Source organism: Leguminivora glycinivorella, chromosome 19 (genome assembly GCF_023078275.1).
Source record: "Leguminivora glycinivorella isolate SPB_JAAS2020 chromosome 19, LegGlyc_1.1, whole genome shotgun sequence".
Classification (NCBI taxonomy): domain Eukaryota; kingdom Metazoa; phylum Arthropoda; class Insecta; order Lepidoptera; family Tortricidae; genus Leguminivora; species Leguminivora glycinivorella.
In genome coordinates, this window is record NC_062989.1 from 16,738,132 (window position 1) to 16,759,020 (window position 20,889).

Sequence of the window (20,889 nt, forward strand, 5' to 3'; positions counted from 1 at the left end):
AATGGTGTTATTACCTCACAGAGTATGATGCCAAAGGAGAAAACGTCAACTTTCTCATCATAAACGTTCCCGTTCATCATCTCTGGCGCCATCCAGTACGGGTTGCCCACCACCTGCAATTAAATGAATATACTACACACACACGCCAACGTGACATTTTCGACATGGAAAAATGTTCATAATTTTCAATATTAAACAAATTTGCCCCCGTGTGGTGACGGGTTAAGAATTTCACGACCCCCTTTCTTCCCGTGGGTGTCGTAGAAGTCGATTGTGGGATATGGGTTAAATTGTGGCGTAGGCGAGAGGCTGGCAACCTGTCACTGTAATGTCACAATTTGGATTTCTTTCAACCCCTTTTTGCTAAGAGTGGCACTAAAACTTAGTAGTTCATGTGCTCTGCCTACCCTTTATGGGATACAGGCGTGATTATATGTATGTATGTAAACAATTTTTTTTGCTGTTCCTAAATGGCAACCTGAAATTTTAAATCGGTTTACGATTTTTAGGAACTATCTCAAAATTAAACAAACATTTCTTATATACTACACACATTTATTTTGTCTTAATGTCAGCCGACGGGACTGCCAGAAATCTCAGCCTTAAACCAACATACCCAGATTGCTATTGTCCATCAAATTCAGTATAGACACGAAAAACTAGAAAAAATTAGAAGGCAGGCGGCGTATCATGCTTCTAATTTTATCACTTATCAACGTGGATAAGACAACTGTCACTCTCACACTGACATACTTGCCAAAGCGTGACGGATGCTTTATCCACGTGGATAAGTGATAAAATTGGAAGCGTGATACGCCGGCAGGAGTTCAGACATACCGTATACCGCTTCCTCCGCAGCGTGGAGTGCCGCTCGAGCGAGCTGCTGGCGGTGCGCTGCACGATCCGAGCCAGCCCGAAGTCCGCTACAATCACTGTCTTGTCCTGCAATTTAGGGCCAGTTGCATCAACCACATTTGACAGACACATCAGCAGCAGACGTCTATAGAACTTCCCATACAATAAAATTTAAGTAACGCTTTAAGGGTAAGGCATAAAGCGCCGACTGTCAGACAATATGCCAGGACCATACTCTTAGTTATTTCGGTCACATTTCACGTCGTCCGCCAGATAGCCTGGAGAGAATAATTATGACGGGCAAAGTTGAAGGCACGAGACCTCAGGCACCTCCCCCTACTAGAAGGTGTGCTCAAATTATTGGGGGGTTACCATGACGTGCTAAAGCCGTTCAGTTTAGGTTGAGAGAGAGGGACGGAGCTATGTAACTGCTATAGCTGTGTCCCTTTCTCTCAACCTAAACTGAACGTCTTTAGTACGTCATGGTAACCCCCCCTGCACTCATGCGGTTAAAACTGCACGAGGCCATGCGCTCGGCGAGGAACAGACGCCTATGGAGGGGCCTAGTCTTCAACAGAATGACATGATGTCACGATCCTCAGCATTGAGGGAACAACTAAAGAGGAAGAAGGGTGATCAAATACATATGTAACTTCGTATAGACGGATAAAGTCTAAGAAAAAAACGCACCTCAAAGCCCTAGAGAAAAAGGTCCGATGGCCTAGATGGCGTTATACCTTTACGGAAAGCTCGGCTAGATAGCGCTAATATTATTTGACATTTTAACACATATCAAGCTCATGAAATAAAACTATGGAACCGGATTAAATCGCGTATAATGCATTTACAATTCATCCCGACGTTTCGAACACTTTACAGCGTTCGGGATGAATAGTAAATTCATTATACGCGATTTAATCCGTTTCCATAGTTATATTTCATGACTAACTATAGCGGTAACCGAAGACAATATTACATATCAAAACTGAGGTTCAAAAGTTTTAAGCTTGTGCCAAGAGATGGCAGTCTATGCACTGTGATTACACATTTTACTTTGACAGTAACTCTCTATGATACTCGATCCTCTTTGGGGTGACAGACGGTTTGATGCAACCGGCCCTTAGTGTAACTTGTGCTTTTATAAAACGAAGCAAATATAGTTAAAATTCATATATGGTCAGCAATAGTTGGGTTGGGAGTACGATAAGATATGCGATAAAATCTTAACTAACGTTGCTAACTTGCTACAGATGTAGTACGAAAAGATTTTTCTTCGTATTTTTCCGGAAATATTCGTATTTGTCATGCTAGTTCAGCCAGCGTCAGTGCATCGTACTGAGACTGACTGGAATAGCATGACACGTTCGTATGTTTCCGTAAAAATACGAAGGAAAAGCATTTAGCACTGCATCTGTATTAGGGCTTGTGATATACGTGTTACACGCGGAACCGTAGCTACGTAGCCTTAGCACCGGCGGTGCTAAGATCCCGTACTACACGGTCACGTCAAAGATACGTATCCGTTTCTGGATTCGGCTACGTTCCCGCGAATCTCGGCTTCGGCTCCGCTCCGCTCGGTTGTTGAAAGAGAGCTTGTAAGTGTCGAACGGACCCTTCGCATTATGTGTTATACTCGTGGTCTTTGCATTGATTTGATTCCAGATGTTTTTCAAGTAATTACATATTGGTATTATTCTGTTCTCTGATAACCAGACATTATGAGTTTGTACAAAAAAAACCAGAGGTGGTATTGGTGGGATTTTTGAATCTCACCGGTGCCTTGTTTTGTATGCAGCCGATGACTATTTAGTACGAAATAAGCCACCCGATGAGAATCAAAAATCGCACCTCAGGTAGGTACTAGGTACCTACTTGGGGATGTCGATGAATATGAAAGTCCATCCAAATAAATATATTAATATCTCTAATTAATATTTACTCCCTAGTAAAAAATGCTACAGGTAGACCAATTCAACAATTTAAAAGTATTTTAAGTGAAATAATAATATACACCGTTGTTCATAAATATTATTACTGGCTGGACAACCGTCTTTCGTCGGTGAAAATACTAAGAAATAGTTGCACGTGCAGATAAAGATAACAAACAATAGTTTGCGGGCCATTGATAATAAATACCTTCAAGGCTTTGGGATTTACCTGTTAAGTACCATGTGTTCCTATTGTTTGTGAAGTTAAGTGAAAGCAAAAATAACAAACTATTTGACTACTTCGGATACTACCAACTATAAGACGCTGACTGTACATGTTAGATTATTTAAAAAAAGTTGATTAATTATAGTCTGTGTCATGTGAATGAAAATTAGAATTTTACCTATTTTTTTATACGTTGATTATACGCGAATTCTTTTCATACACATCTTTTACAATTTGTACTGGTCTATTATTTTTGCCTCCAAAATAATATTTGCACGTAGAACCGATGGCCGTTGGGGCGGAAAGGTTCTCGAGTGGCGACCGCGTACCGGAAGGCGAAGCGTTGGTAGGCCCCCAACAAGGTGGACTGATGACCTGGTGAAGGTCGCAGGAGTCCGCTGGATGCGGGTGGCGCAGGACAGGTCATTGTGGCAATCTTTGGGGGGAGGCCTATGTCCAGCAGTGGACGTCTTTCGGCTGATATGATGATGATGATGATGATGATATTTGCATCTTATTATTTTTGATCACTCTTAAAACTTTATTTAAAATGCAAAAATATGGAAACTGAAATTAAAAACTCGCCCCTTGCATTACATTCGGGGGTCTTAGTGACACGCATAAAATCTACACTATTTAAACGTCACGGTCACGACTGGATCCGATCTACGTATAAATAAGATACGTATCTCCGTGTACACGTAGCTACGTATCTTAATTACACGTAGCCGAATCACACGGAGCAAACGGAGCGGATCTCCGTTGCCGAGTAACACGGCAACGGAGATTCGGCTACGGGTACACGAAACACGGTCACGACCAGGAGCTCTAATCTGTATACGATATGACCTTCAAAGCCCAGTTAAAAGGTAATGTCGGTTAAAAAAAGGCTTAAAAATCGAGTCAGGGTATATTAATTCATGTTATCCATACTAATGTTATAAATGGGAAAGTGTGTGTCTGTTTGTTTGTCCGTCTTTCACGACAAAACGGAGCGACGAATTGTCGTGATTTTTTAAGTGGAGATAGTTGAAGGGATGGAAAGTGACATAGTCAACTTTTTGTCTCTTTCTAACACGAGCGAAGCTGTGGGCAAAAGCTAGTTTATTATAAATGGGTGAACCATCGGCCACAGACTAGTCAGGCGAAGGCATAGCCTACGATAGAACTTTACAGTAATTATGGATTAAAATTACAAACAGAAATAAAAAGATACAAGTAAATTTACCTCGCGCACAAGACAGTTGTGTGAGTTGAGATCCCGATGTATGACGTTCATGCGGTGTAGGTACCCCACCCCGCCCGCCACATCTCGTGCTAGGCGCACTCGCTCTGTCCATGATAACTCTATACTGGTGTCCTGTAGGCAATCATTAACATTTTACCTTTAAACTTACAATAAATTTATTTTGTGGTGTGGAGCCGATTAAATGAAACACATGTACGATTCCGTAGACGACTGTATTAAGACTGTCTATACAATGTGGCATGCAAACTTAACTCTATATCTATACTATACTATAAACTACGTACACACCTCATCTGGGGGGTGGTTGAAAAAAATAAATTGAATGTATACATTTCAATTTTTTTTAAACACACAATAAAAGGACATGAGCTTCATTATGTATTACTCGTATTACGAGTGGAAATACTTTTCCTTAATATTAAATCAATGTAATTATACTGTAAGCTACTACAATTCTAGTTGTTACATCATTAGGTATTTAACAATACAATGTAAAAAAAAAAATTCGTATAAGCAATAATGTATGACCTATTGTCACATATTGAAAGGCTTAGTCCTATTTTTATGAACAAGATCAACCTTGTCATCTAATTCTAACTTAACATTTATTCCAGTATCCTCGATTACTTTATAAGGTCCTTTAAAAAGGTTATCGAATTTTTTGCCGGTTTCAGATTTAACTAAAACCAGATCACCCTTTTTATAAGTAACCGAATTTACTAACTTATCATAGTAACATTTTCGCAACTCTTTAGTTCTTAACAAATTTTCCTTAGCGTCTTTATGAGCTAACTGTAGTCTATATTTCAGTTCCAATGCATAATTATCAGGGTTATATATAGGTTCAACAGCTTTAATCAGATTACTAGGAGTTTTACACTTTTTTCCGAAAACCAACTCAAATGGGGAATAATTTGTGGCTGAATTTATTGTTGTATTAAAAGCGAAACACCAGAACGGTAACCAGTGGCTCCACGTATCGGGATGTCCATCGCACTGAGCTCGCATAAACGCAGCTAGGTGTTTGTGCATGTTTTCCAACGCACCTATGGATTGGTGGTGATACGCGGTCGAATTAAACTTATTTATTCCTAACAACTTACACACTTCATCCATAGTAGCTGACATGAACTCCGCCCCGCGGTCTGTCGACATCGCGTCGGGAATCCCGTATCTTAATATAAAGTTATTCACTAAGGCTCTTGCTACACTAACTGCATCCTTACGTTGCAATGGGTAAGCTTCAATATATTTGCTTAACTCACATTGCAGCGTTAGGATGTACTTGTTACCTTCAGTGTCCGTGTCCAGCGGTCCTAGGATATCGAGGTATAATTTCTCGAATGCTGACGCTGCTGTAGTTGTGATAGCCATTGGTTGTCGTATGTTTTTAGAGTGTTTCGTTACTTGGCATTTACTGCATTTTTTCACGAAGTTTCTAACATCACTCTCTAAACTCGGCCAATAATATTTAGATTGTATGTTACTTACCATTCGGCGAACGCCGGCATGTCCGCTCGTTGGTAGTAAATGATAGTCGTTAATGATAACTCGTCTCTCATCCTTGTCATCTATTCTTATTATATTTCCTAGTATTTTTATTCTTGGTCCGGACCAATTTTTAATCGACTTTATTTCATTTAACAAAGTTTTTATGAATAACGCGTTTTTAATATCTTTTACTATACATAACTCGTCTACTTTTATTTGTTTACAAAAATCACTTAACATATTCACAAATACGGCTCGCGTGAAGTGTGACATATAGTTAAGGTTTATGTAAAGACGTAATTTACTCTCGGCGTACGCAAAACAATCTTTTTCTCTTATAATTAATTCTTTTTTTCTTAACTTTCTTAACTCTTCTTCAGATTCAAACAACATTTCTATGCAGTTATTAGGTTTTCTTAATATTTCCGCAATTCTTGGTTGATCGGGCCTTGAATTCTCGGATGTACTAAGATTACCACGTATGTCATCACTTGGTGTATTACTTTGTATTAACTTTCTACTCTGTGCTCTCGTCATAACAGTAACTTGCTCGCTCATACTTTTTAACTCGTCCGATGTAATTGTAATTCGACTTAATGCATCCGCTGCAACGTTTGTTTTTCCCTTTATGTATACTATTTTATAATTATATTCCTCCAATTGAATTATAAGCTTTATCAACCTGCTTGATGGGTCTTTCATGCTATAAAGATACAGAAGTGGCTTGTGATCCGTCATGATTGTAAACTGTTTTCCGAACAAATAAGGTCTAAAATAGCGAATACTCCAAGTAATTGCTAAAAGCTCTTTCTGAATGACTGGGTAATTTAACTCGGCCTTATTCAAGGGCCTGCTAGCGTAAGCTATAGGTCTCATATCTTTGTTACAAAGTACAGAACCGATTGACCTTGCAGATGCGTCAGTTTGTAAAATATATTCATTATCTGGGGAAAAATCTGGGTATTGTAAAATTGGCGGTGTTATGAGTTTTGTTTTTAATTTGCTAAAGGCATTTTGGCATTCGTCTGTCCATTTAAATTCTACATTTTTCCTACATAATTTGTTTAATGGTAGTGTTATCTCTGCGAAATTTGGGATAAATCTTCGGTAGTAATTGCAAAACGCTACGAAGCGTCTAACCTCGTCACTGTTGGATGGTGTAGGGTAATTTTCTAAAACTTTTGTTTTCTGTGGATCGGGTAACACACCTTCTGCTGAAACTATGTGTCCTAAATATAGTAACTGTTTTTTCAGGAATTCGCATTTTTGTGGGTTAATTTTAAGGTTAACTTTCCGTAATCTCTCCAATACATCAGTTAAGTTTCTATTATGCTGGTCCATATTTCTACCGAAAACAATTAAGTCGTCCATATATACAAAGCACTTTTCGTAAGAAAGGCCTGACATTGCTATTGACATTACACGTGAAAATGCACTTGCACTCAGTTTTAGGCCCATGGGGAGTCTTTTCATGCGGAATTGACCTTGGCTTGTTGAAAATGAAGTGATATTTCTGCTATCGTCATTCAAGGATGTTTGGTAGTAAGACTGTTGTAAATCAAGATGACTAAAATATATTGCACCGGATAGGGAATCTAAAATATCTAAAATATTTGGGAGGGGGAATTTATCGTCTTGAATAACATTATTTACTTTTCGGTAGTCTATGACTAATCTCCATTTTTTGTTATTGTCTTCAGATTTTTTAGGTACTAAAAGTATGGGACTATTCCAGTCGCTATTCGATTCCTCTATTATATCATCTTTGATCATTTTTTCGACCTGTTTATTAATTTCTGACTTCATTGACGCTGGTATCCTATAAGGTTTTGTATAAATGGGTTTAGTGTTTGGTTTCAAAATGATGCTTTGGCTCAATATATTGGTAGTTCCTAACTTGTCACCGTCCAAGTAAAAAACGTCGGCGTATTTTGCACATATTGACTCTATTAGTTTACGATCTGTGTCATTTAAATGATTGAACTTTATTAACGACAGTAACCTTTTCACTCTTTCTAGCCCATTTTCTGATTTTTTAAAATTGCAAATATTATAATTATCCAAACTTTCCAAAACGGGTTCGAAAATAGGTAACTTTATATCTTCGTTCCCTGTGTTTAAAATTCGTACCGGTATTCTACCCTGCTTAACTTTACTTATACTCCCCGCTAAAAATATATTTTCGGCTAATTTCTTTGAGTTTACGACATAAACTTTTCCTAAATCGAATGATTTTATTTTAATTAAATGTGATGATTCACTTCTAGCCGGTAATGACAAATAAGTTTCGTTATCGCTGCCTCTTTGTATTTGTAACACACACCTTTCGTTCCCACGGTGTAAAGTGAGTTCGTCAGTCGTAAGGTCTATAATTGCACTATAAGTTCTCATAAAGTCAAGTCCGAGAACACCGTTCGCATGACATGGCATATCATGATCCTGCAATATATGAAATCTATGTACAAATGATATTGTATTACCGTAGTTTAAAGTCACGTCAGCAACATGTGTACTTATGATACTACCACCAACGCCTGATATTATAGTACTCTTCTCATATATCCGTGATTCTATGGGAACTTTACTTTGTTGTAGAATTGATATACGTGCGCCATTGTCAATCATGAGAACAAGATTTTTGCTACCGGCGGTGAAATTTATGTAGTCTAATCCGTCACATATGGTTAAAACTTTATGATCGAAAAAACTGTATTCTGTCTGTCTCGTCTCTTGTTGTATCGTGGGAGGTCTGCGGTTCGTGTGTACATGTATACACGTTCCCTCGGCGTCCACGGCTCGCTCGAGTTCCGCTATGTCCCCTAAAAATCGCACGTTGTCCGCGACCCCTATGGAAATTATTGCTAGGGACAGTACCTCTATTTGTGGAGTAGCGGGTCCATGTGTTTTGGTAGGCTCGAGCTCGATTATACTGGTAGCTTGTCCCGCGCCCGCGCCAGGCGTAGCGCTGGGGCTGCTGTGTACCTCGCGTGTAGCCGCGGTTCACATTCATGATTACGGGCTCGTGCTGGGGTCGTGCCAGCTCTTCATCCTGGGCCGCTCTGACGGCCTCCTTCAGCTCAGTGTATTCTCTTGCAGCTAGAATGGTACTGAGACGGCGGTTTCTCAACCCATCTGTAAATTTTTTTATGGCCAGGGACTCGTTGATTGGTCTTAAAATATCACAAGCGGCCGATTTCCCGTCGGCTTGCGCTATCGTTAGACCAATGAACAACTCCTCTATTTTATCACCGTATTGGACAATAGACATATCCTTTTGTGATATATTATTTAATTGTAGCAAAAGAGAGTTTGCGGATTTCTTGGGTAGCAAATATTTTTTTATATCGGCTACTAGTTGGGTAGCGGTGTCATATTTAGACTTAAGTTTTAACTGTGCAATTTTGTTGAGTCGTGTTCTTAGAACAAAAGAAATCAGCAATTTCTTTTCGCTACTATCTGTTAACATGTCATCTAACATTTCTATTCCTGCTATCATTCTTTCGACAGTTTCCTCTTTATCATCTAAAATTGGGATTATGCTATTAGCTTCTCGTATTTCAAATTGTTTCGCCATTGTAGTTGGTTTTACGGATACACTTTCTATAGCTTTATACTGTAAAATTTTATTATAAACTTCGTCTATTTTCTCGCACAATAATTCCGAACTTACGCATTCTTTTGACAGGTCATCGACATGAAGAGATGCAATTAACTGTTTATAGTCCTCATATATTAATTGCGCATCATTGATTTTTTCTAAACCTAGCTTTTGTTGCCGTTTAACCTCACCTAATTTTCGTAGATCAACTCTTATTTTTTCTAACTTATCGTATATATTTTTTAAATCTAAATCCATACCCTTGACATCACTTTGACGTACAGAAACTTTCACACTTTTCACTTCACACGCGCGTAATCACGTTAAAGTTCATCCTCTGTCCTTCCGTCTCCCGTGCTCTGCTTAAACACCTTCCTCCGCCTCGTCTGTGGTTGGCGTCGACCTCTTCATTGACAGCCTGGTCTGCAGACGTGTCCATACTTCTCGCCTCACTGCTTTCTACACATATTTTTCATGTGCTTTCTTTAAGAACTTGTACAGTCCGCAGCAAACGATGAGAGCCAAAACCACGAACAACACGGTTATAAGAATGTTATTTATTCTAGTATGCTCGTTTGTGCCTGTTGCGTCGTTTGATCCAACCGCATTTTGGGTTATAACGACCTCTTTCTCCTCCTGTTTGCTGTAGCTGTTACCCATGTTATTTATTAAATTTTTATTTAGTGTATTTCACTTGGTAATTTAATTATGTCCCTCGTGCAATCACTTGTGCATTTGCTCGCGTCTCACTGTTAATTACATATTCACACGACTAAAAATGCTGATGTCAGGCGCCCTCGTCGCGGCGGCGCTCGCGTAAAACGATGTCACGGTCGCCATGTGGTGTGGAGCCGATTAAATGAAACACATGTACGATTCCGTAGACGACTGTATTAAGACTGTCTATACAATGTGGCATGCAAACTTAACTCTATATCTATACTATACTATAAACTACGTACACACCTCAATTTATTTATTTATGCAAGGAATTCCAACAGCTATGAATGATACAATATACATTTTGAATAGAAATACAGAGCCAATTAATGAATTAAAAAGTAATAGACGGAATCAGGCGTTACTTTGTGAAAATCCGTAATAATCAAAATCAAGAAATTACGTTGCAAATGTAATTTCTACATTTTGATTAAATTTAAAAGTGGAAAAATTACTGCCTTGAATGAGACCTGCACGGGAAGCATGGTCGCGCGATAGACGATAAAATATCAGGCCGTCCCTATCGCACTTACAAATAGTGCGATAGGGGTGCTGAACTCGGGTACTCTGAATCGACACTCCAGTGAGAGGTACGCAGTAATTTATTCGTTTTTAAATTTATTCTAAGCTTAATGGCCACGGTGAAAGATTCTGCTCGTTTAAAAAATCTTTACCTTTAATTTCAAATTAAAATAATCGTAAACCAAAAGTACAATCTTGGTTAAGGCACTGGTCCCACCGCGAGCTAGTAAGCTATGAGCTATCTATACTAATATTATAAATGGTAAAGTGTGTGTGTCTGTTTGTTTGACCATCTTTCACGGCAAAACGGAGCGAGGAATTGCCGTAACTTTTTAAGTGGAGATAGTTGAAGGGATAGAGAGTGACATAGGCTACTTTTTGTCTCTTTCTAACTTGAACGAAGCCGCGGGCAAAAGCTAGTCGGTTATAAAAACAAACTAAACGATAATCTCGTGGTTCCATGTAAATAAAAGAGACACGGTGATATTGATAGTTTACCGCTGGGCGAGTAACTATAAACATAGGCGTATCTTTTTTATTTTTTGTTCGTTTTTATAGCCCATAAGAGTTTTGAATGATTCACGGTTATTTTCATTAGACTTATATTGACCGGGATATAGACAGTTTTCCGTGATCATGATGCATGCAACTGCGTCGAAATATCGGGAGCTCGGCAAAAATCAAAAAGGTAATCACGGTCTATATAAGTCGATATCTCATAGTTTACCAGCTGGCGGTGGAACCAGCGCCTAAGACATTTGACTACTCACCTGTATGAGATTGTATAGAGTCCCTCCAGCGACGTATTCAGTCACCAGGTGCAGTCTTTTATCGCGGTAGAGCACCCCGATGAAACGCAGAACGTTCGGGTGCGATAGAGAGCGTAGCACCGCCACCTATAAGACATTTATTTAATAGGTATTATGTAAATATTTTGAAGTAAAGCGTTACCAGAAATTTATGACTATAGGCCACTTGACCCTTTTTTTAAGTTCGTTATATGATAAAGTACTGTCCAATTAACCGAAATAAAATATTACCACATTTTATTATGACTTAAAACCAGACAAAAATATTTTTAAAGTATACGTAATCAGGCGAAAACAACACAGTCATGTTAATCTATACAGAGTGGGGCCTGTAACAAAGGCGAAGAATTGAACTGTAGGCTATTGTCCTTATACTGATCAACATTTGTTCAGTGACTTTTAAAAATTATGAAGTCTTTAAATTTTTAATTTTTCATACAAAATAAATATTAGCTTCAATGTACGCCATTATTGTTGTCATTGACGTTGTCTGTCACACTTTAGACTTAACAGAATTCGCAATACATTACCTCTTAGAAAAAACTTTCAAGGGTGATAAAAATCAAAATACAAGTCATTTTTAAAAGTCGCCGAACAAATGTTGATCAGTATAAGGAGAATAGCCTAGAGTTCAATTCTTCGCCTTTGTTACAGGCCCCACTCTGTAGATTATTTGGGTATCAGGTCATTCTATTCGGAAACAACATTTTCTGACTTTTAAGTTTAAAGGAATAGAGTTTATGTCAGTTATTGTTTTGACATGCAGTAAGGTTCGAATTCGATAACGTCACTACATCGCTGACAGCGTTTTCGGTGGCCAAAATGAATAAAAAATTACACACATTTTGTAATCGAAAATACGTAGTCATCATACGTCATAACGTCAGTTCTTAGAGATAGAGATCCCCTCTTATTACACGAGTTATTTGAGTAGTTACCTCTTTGAGGAAATTCCTCTGCGCGCCCTCGTCTAATCTGTACAGTTGTTTGAGCACCATCACCTCACCGGTTTCGCGGTAACCTTGTACACCTCACCTCAACGTCAGTTCTTAGAGATAGAGATCCTCTCTTATTACACGAGTTATTTGAGTAGTTACCTCTTTGAGGAAATTCCTCTGCGCGCCCTCGTCTAATCTGTACAGTTGTTTGAGCACCATCACCTCACCGGTTTCGCGGTAACCTTGTACATCTCACCTCAACGTCAGTTCTTAGAGATAGAGATCCTCTCTTATTACACGAGTTGTTTGAGTAGTTACCTCTTTGAGGAAATTCCTCTGCGCGCCCTCGTCTAGTCTGTACAGTTGTTTGAGCACCATCACCTCACCGGTTTCGCGGTGAGTCACCTTGTACACCTCGCCGAAAAACCCGGAGCCTAGTAGCTCGCCCTGAAACAATCATCAACATTTAAACGTACTTCTAACCCACGGAAAAGCTTCATATTTTAAACACAATCAGTGTTTAGCGTAGAAAGCTAGGAAAATTAAAACATACAGCAATAGGCTAGTTTCCTGCTAGTCAAATCAGGTTCTTTTTAAGAACTGTCAAAACGATTTCTTAATATGCAATTACTATGAAATACTATACTATGGGATATGGGTTCAATTGTGGCGTAGGCGAGAGGCTGGCAACCTGTCACTGCAATGTCACAGTTTCGTTTCCTTTCGACCCTTTTTTTGCCAAGAGTGGCACTGAAGCTTTAGTAGTTTCATGTGCTCTGCCTACCCCTTTATGGGATACAGGCGTGATTGTATGTATGTTGTATGTATGTATGAAATACTGAGGAGTGACGTCACGGTCAACATCTTTTACTTAATATCTTTCTCTTTGACTTGTTAAATAAAAATTATGTTTAAACATAACTACTGTCCATATTTTTTTTCTAATTATGTGGTGCTTTATTTCGTGCACTGCATAAAATATTTTATTTTAAGTATAGGAAACTAGCCTATTTCACACAAGTTTTATTTTATATTACTTTCATAACTATTACTTTGTTCTACGCTAAAAGGGAACTTGCCTCTAATTAAAATATTTAGAACCATGTAGGAAAGAAAACATCAGATTTTGTAAGAAAAACATGGACATTATTTATTTTTAAGCACAATGTCTATTTAATAAGTCGAATAAAAAGATATAAAGTAACCGAGTTGAACGTGACGTCGCTCGACACGATTTCATATTAATTCCTAGCAGATCGTTCAAATTCGTTTTGACAGTTCTTGAAAAGAAGCTGATTTCACTAGAAGGAAACTAGCCTAATCTCATAATATCTTGCAGTAATACTTATAAAATTGTATTCAGTAGGTGAGTAAAGGGCTAAAGGGAATATCCTAACCTGTAACAAGTCGCAGGCACGAAAGACTCGCTGCGTGACGTCCCGCGGCTCCGCCCGGAACGACCGAGCCCGCGAGAGGTCGCATAGCACGCCTGTGGGTTCTGGATCGACTTCAACACTATAACAACAATTATAAATAAGTACATATATCTATATGTCGGATCGTGGGCGTATCATACCAGAACCGTTGTCAGGACCTTCCGTAGTTGTTTATGAGAGCTTTGAATGAAATACCATGTCCATATCATAGAATTTACTGCACAAAACCGATTACACATTAAGTCACATTCCGCCTATTATTCCGAGCAAACCGCCGGATTAGACCGATGAATCTCCAACAACGCCAGCACTCCTCAACCATTTTCCTTGCAGATCGATTGACAGCCTCCAATCATCTGTTCATCATCTGTTTCTCGATTCTGTTCTTTTAGACAGTAGCGTCCTCTCTCACGTTTTGGCAGAACTCAGTCGAATACCAGCCAGGTTGTACAAAGTTGTAAAACCCTTGTTTGCTCTATTTGTCAAATATAGCGTCATAAAATGTATCTTAAAACACATTTTAGTCATTCTCCGACATATAAATAAATAAATATTGGGGGACACCTTACACAGATCAACCTAGCCCCAAACTACCCAAACCTTGTACTATGGGCGACCATGTCCATGACGCAGGAACAAATATCTGTGCTCATCACACAAATAAATGCCCTTACCGGGATTCGAACTCGACCGTCGGCTTAGCAGGCAGGGTCACTCACTACCGACTGAGCAAGACCGGTCGTCAAATATACTTACGCGTCTAATAATTTGGACATACTGCTACTCCTCTCCTTATCGCACAGCAGAGGTGAACTCGGCTGTCTCCTCTTAATGACTCTCTTATTACCGCCATCGCCGCATCCGCAATGGCCGACCGTCGGCTTAGCAGGCAGGGTCACTCACTACCGACTGAGCAAGACCGGTCGTCAAATATACTTACGCGTCTAATAATTTGGACATACTGCTACTCCTCTCCTTATCGCACAGCAGAGGTGAACTCGGCTGTCTCCTCTTAATGACTCTCTTATTACCGCCATCGCCGCATCCGCAATGGCCGACCGTCGGCTTAGCAGGCAGGGTCACTCACTACCGACTGAGCAAGACCGGTCGTCAAATATACTTACGCGTCTAATAATTTGGACATACTGCTACTCCTCTCCTTATCGCACAGCAGAGGTGAACTCGGCTGCCTCCTCTTAATGACTCTCTTATTACCGCCATCGCCGCATCCGCAATGGCCGACCGTCGGCTTAGCAGGCAGGGTCACTCACTACCGACTGAGCAAGACCGGTCGTCAAATATACTTACGCGTCTAATAATTTGGACATACTGCTACTCCTCTCCTTATCGCACAGCAGAGGTGAACTCGGCTGCCTCCTCTTAATGACTCTCTTATTAGCTCCGTCTCCCTTCCTCTTGAACAAACGCTCCTTCTTTCCATCTCCCTCTGACGGTTCTGGGTCGGGTATGTTGCACATTGGTTCGGGGGGTTCTATGGTTAGCTGCAAAAATAAAATAAAATATTTATAAGGCCTTCAATGTCAAAAGTTTTCATTTTGCAATTTTATTATTAGTAGTAGTATTAAACCTTTCTCTTGGATCACTCTATTTAAAAAAAACTACATCAAAATCCGTTGTGTACTTTTAAAGATCTAAGCATAGAAAAGAGCAGACAGCGGAAAGCGACTTTGTTATACTATGTCACAGTATAATAAAGAGTACTATCGTACAGTATGGCCACTCCCGCTCCCCGCTGAAAGTGCCGCGTACCCCCTCTCGGTTACCTCACAGTTACCGCCTGTCAGAAACGCGAACAGTCGACCTGTCATATTTCACTCATACAAGCATGGTACGCGTTCACCTACATGAGCTAGACTGTGTACTAGGAACGCGCCTCTTTCATATATTTGATCGCCAGTGTCCGAGGTGGGACAATGTAGTGATTCGAATATTACTATTACTACGCCATCTAGCCGAGCGTTCCCCAAAGGTGTAACGCCATATAGGCCACCGTACCTTTTTCTCTAGGGCTTTGAGGTACGTTTTTTTCTTAGACTTTATCCGTCTATACGGAGTTACATGTATTTGATTTGATGGTAACAGTACTACATTACCTGTATAACTGTGTCCGGGACTTTATCGGGCTCGTCCTTGGGCTTAGGCGGGTTGATCTCTAATATGCGGTCGCCGATGTGAAGGGTTAACAGCCCGCAAGACGAGTCTAGCCTGTTGAACAACACACCGATTAATAATCTTTAGTCTTGTGTACTATTTTGAGACCACCACGAGAAAATAAGGACGAAAAAAATTGGACAGAATGTAGGTTCGCCTAGAGTAGCTAGTAGGTAGGTATACAAATAAAACCTTAAGTAGTAACCAAAAAATTAAGTAGTAATGGTAAAAAAAAATTAGTCAAAAGTGAATTAAAACCGAAATAAATATAGTCAAAAGTGATATATATATTTTACGAGAATTTTATTTAATGTTATGGCTACATCAAAAATATAAATAAAATCACAAAAAGACGTTATAAACTATGCACAACAGATAAATAAATTTCAGAGTATAATGGTTGAGAGTTAAATACCACTAAATATAAAGTAACTCATCAAATCCAAATTAAACATTTATAACTTACTACATCATCAAAATTCCAATGTGACGTTTCATGTATAAATTCATATGACAATCTAGTAGCTATTGCACGCTATTGTAGTTTGAGTCTTATGTTTGTAGATTTGATATTGCTTAATATACGTCATTGCAGTTCATTGCCTTCAGGTGACGTTGCTATCGAGGATATGATCGTAAGCGTCCGAGTTTTATTAACATTTTCCTACTGTGTGTGCAATGTGCATTTCAGAAGGCTTATTATGGATGGATATATAATACAACCCATAATCGTATAGTGATGGCAATAAGGATTAGTTCTTGGTAATAATTCGACCGAAAGTAATCTGTTTTTTTTAATACTACGTCGGTGGCAAACAACCATACGACCCTAGTAATACGCCATCCTCGTCGAGCTCTGCTGATTGTGTTCTTTTGGCTTATCGTATCAATTAAAAAAAAATGTGTGATCGAGCAAATATAACTTGTAATACTTAAAACACAAATTAATAGTATAATGAAAAATCTGGACTTAGTTATAATACAAAAAAAAGTTACTCACATTTTTAACTAACATAAAACAAACGTATTAATAAATTATCTGTACCACATAAACCACTGTTTCACATTCAGGTTATTTTAGAAACCAACAATTATAAAATACATCGACTTTAATTCACAAACAGGATAAAATCATTATTTAAAACAATCAGTAACACACAATCGTTCTATGTAGACTCCCTAATGATACTGACTATTAAAAGGCAAGTAGAGTAGTCAGACTTAAATCATACATTTTACTTTTAACCTTATTGAAGAGGCATAAGGTGTATATTGTCATGACATGCCATCATGAATGAAATTCTATAATTAATAGTACCTATAGTTTAACTCGTCAGTGGCTTGATTGTGGGAAATAATTGGGATTTATTGTATATGACAATTAAAAACCTTAAATGTGAGATGAGATCAGCTTCGACTATGACAATGACCACACACTTGACTTACTAAAAACTTTGCGAATGCATTAATATCCTTACGTTTTGACGTCTACGTTACATACATAATATATTAAAAACATACATATATATGGTTGCAGGTTGCATATGCATAGATGAAAACATGATATGTACCTACTCATTCTTTTCATCGCTCGAACAAATATACAACAAATACCAAATCGTGAGATAGATTACTCGGCGGTATTATAAATCAAAGACTCAAAAATATACCTGTTTCCAGGCAGGCAAGCGATTATATCATTTATCGCGCGACCATGCTATCGTTACAGCTCTGGGGCGTAAGTAGGTATATAAGTAAGTAAGTAAGTAGGTAAGTAGGCAAATAAGATGTTCATACTAACAAAAAGTTCACAAACTGGTTTTTTTTCAAGAGAATTCAAAAAGGAAACAAATATAAAAATAAAACAATATCCAATTTCAATCACATAAACATAAAAATAAGTTTATCCTGTTAGATATACCTAATTTAAATCACAGGTGTGACGAAATAGCAAATTAGTAATATTCCTGGCCTTTTAGTCACGTAGGCCAGTAAAGATAACATCGGCCAGGAAATCAGTGTTTGCTGTAGGAATACTTGTGGTGATTCATGTTTCCATGTTTGAAACACTAAATTTTAGCAAAGAGTCGTTCAAAGAAAATGTTAACCTGTCTTGTCCATCATTTAACAATGGCCCAAACCTTTGCCCGCGGCCGAAGCAAAGACGTAGATGGGCTTTTGACCCTTTAATAAAATGTAAGAGGTTTATCTCGGTTTCCTGGTATTAATTTTTAAACCCTTATGTACAGTCAAACTATTGGAACCCTAGGCCACTCTACAACCATGTCAAAATGACAAGCAGTAAGAGATTTCTTACAATCTGATTTATAACGTCACTATGGCGTAGTTCTACAGTGGTGAGTGAGAATATGGCATTCCAGATCTAAGATCGCAAATGGGGAATTACCTCAGCCTTATACAAAACCGCATTCAAACACTAGACTAACACCTCTGGAATTTCAGACGTGCATAGGCTACGGAGATCACTTATTATACAGGCGAGCCGTATGTTTGTTAGCCACCAACGGATTATAAAAAAATAAAATTTTGAAAAAACCCCCGACCGCGACATAGTAGACCGATTTTCACAAACATGGCTAAAAAACTAAATCTAAATCGGTTCATCCGTTCGGGAGCTACGATGCCACAGACAGACACACACACAGACACACACAGACAGACACGTCAAACTTATAACACCCCGTCGTTTTTGCGTCGGGGGTTAAAAAGAGGGAGTCAATTGGTATGTGTTATCTATGTGGTGAACAGAACATGATACAATAAAGTGGCGAGACAGTGATTCACATGTCACTGCACTATTTATAATTAATTATATTATAAGTATAGCCTCCTACGGCCAACGGTTCTATATAAAATACTGATTAAGTTCGACGTAATATGAATTAATTTCACAGAATTGTTACGTTTGAACGGGTTTATATTGAAACTGCAAAAACCTATGACGTCGTGCTATAGCAGTAAAGGATTTCAATTTTGCAGCTATAATATTTTGCTCCATTTACGCTTATTTATTTTATTCGTATGTGTGTGTTAAATGGCTGCAATAGCCTGTGCTAATACGAAAATTGTGATCTCGCCATATCACGCATCAAGATCACAAAAAATAAGACTCCAATATTGATATTTTTGCAGTAACAGCATTCTTGTAACATGAAACACGCATCCGTATGCGTGGAAAACAACGGTCGACATCGGTGACGCTTATACTTTAGTTAGACCAAGTGAAAGAAATAGGTAAGTTTTTTTTGCAAAAATTTCATTTTTGGCACAAGCTTATATCGCCGACTGTACCTTTCTTTCAACAGTCATCTACTGCTCTCCGAGACGTTACTAAAAACCCCTTACTCGATGGGGATACGACGTTTCATGACAGAGTTCCTATGACCACCTTTCTGCTCCATCATTAGATCAGCTCCATGATACCATAAGCATTGTCACGTGATTTACATATGTGTGCAAAATTTCAGCTCAATCGGAAACCGGGAAGTGGTCAAATTTAGCTTCTACGTTTTGACGCACACTAACATACTAACAAGGCAAGTTGTATATAAAAGCTTGTAAAAACAGGAGCCGCGTCGCAACAAAAAAAAGCAGTGGCACAGAATGGGAAAAGTTGGAAAATACTCCACCGACAGAAGATTCACTAATAAACACCTTCGCAACCAAGAACTCACCTGGTCGGCACTCGTAAACTTTACTCAGATGGGTTCTCGCCATACAAGCGGTCGGTTATACATTACGACCGGGTTAGACGTAGTGCGCCATTTTTTGTCTGTTAGTGAATGTGTTAAGTATTTGATGATGGGGGTTTAGTGTGTTAGTACCTATGGCAGGTGAGCTGGATGCAAGCGGTGAGAGCGGCGCGCAGCACGGCGCGAGCCATCGCCGACACGTTGTGAGCGCAGCGCCCACTATACAGTTAGTTGGTTAGTTAGCGGTCAAGTAAGTCGTAAGTCAAGAGAAAAATTAGGCGGGCCCACACAGAGCAAGGCGAAGGCCTCGCGCGGGAAACGTCCCTTGTAGAAAAAAAAACACTTCTGGTGTTTCGGGTGTCCATGGGCGGCAATGATCGCTTACCATCAGGCGACCTGCCTGCTTGTTTGCCTCCTATCCCATAAAAAAAGACGTGCCTCGGTCGAGACAAGTCGCTTGACTAAAGGTACTTGTTGCCTCGGCCGAGGCTCGTTTAAAGGCCGTTTGCGACGCGAAGACATTGCTCGCTCTGTGTGGACTCACCTACGAGAAAGCATCGGTTGAGTAAACTATGTATTTTGAGACGCAAATCCTTCTGCTTCTTCATAACGGCATTCTTTCGATTCCGTGTAAAGTATACAGAGTGGGGCCTGTAACAAAGGCGAAGAATTGAACTGTAGGCTATTCTCCTTATAAGTATCAACATTTGTTCAGTGACTTTTAAAAATTATGAAGTCTTTAAATTTTTAATTTTTCATACAAAATAAATATTAGCTTCAATGTACGCCATTATTGTTGTCATTGACGTTGTCTGTCACACTTTAGACTTAACAGAATTCGCAATACATTACCTCTTAGAAAAAACTTTCAAGGGTGATAAAAATCAAAATACAAGTTATTTTTAAAAGTCGCCGAACTAATGTTGATCAGTATAAGGAGAATAGCCTAGAGTTCAATTCTTCGCCTTTGTAACAGGCCCCACTCTGTATAGGTTAGTCAGAATAATAGCGCGGTTAAAGTATATAGACTACTACTACTGACAGGCTTAGCCTAGTGTGGGGCCACAAGACAAATAATGTACCATTGTAATAATTTCTTATTAATAATAAACTATTCTTATTCTTAAATGAAGGAGAAAACCAAGAAATAGGAAATGAGGGCAACATTAGTCCTGCACCCAGCGAGTAGATAACCAGACATTTGCTGATATGTATGTACAATAAGAGTTTAG

The 20,889-nt window shown here is 38.9% G+C and overlaps 1 protein-coding gene across 1 annotated transcript in view; it reads right to left on the reverse strand.

Moving 5' to 3' along the window:
- The window catches only part of LOC125236792 (LIM domain kinase 1), a 47,754-nt gene that overhangs the window by 19,197 nt on the left and 7,668 nt on the right, over positions 1-20,889 (reverse strand). Inside the window, exons 6-15 of the mRNA XM_048143719.1 lie at positions 19,790-19,876; positions 15,887-15,998; positions 15,081-15,274; positions 14,529-14,609; positions 13,734-13,851; positions 12,655-12,783; positions 11,360-11,485; positions 4,238-4,369; positions 838-942; positions 15-113 (exon numbers count right to left, since the gene is read on the reverse strand). Of these exons, the coding sequence (XP_047999676.1) occupies positions 15-113; positions 838-942; positions 4,238-4,369; positions 11,360-11,485; positions 12,655-12,783; positions 13,734-13,851; positions 14,529-14,609; positions 15,081-15,274; positions 15,887-15,998; positions 19,790-19,876 (1,183 nt within the window). The remainder of the gene's footprint in view (positions 1-14; positions 114-837; positions 943-4,237; positions 4,370-11,359; positions 11,486-12,654; positions 12,784-13,733; positions 13,852-14,528; positions 14,610-15,080; positions 15,275-15,886; positions 15,999-19,789; positions 19,877-20,889) is intronic.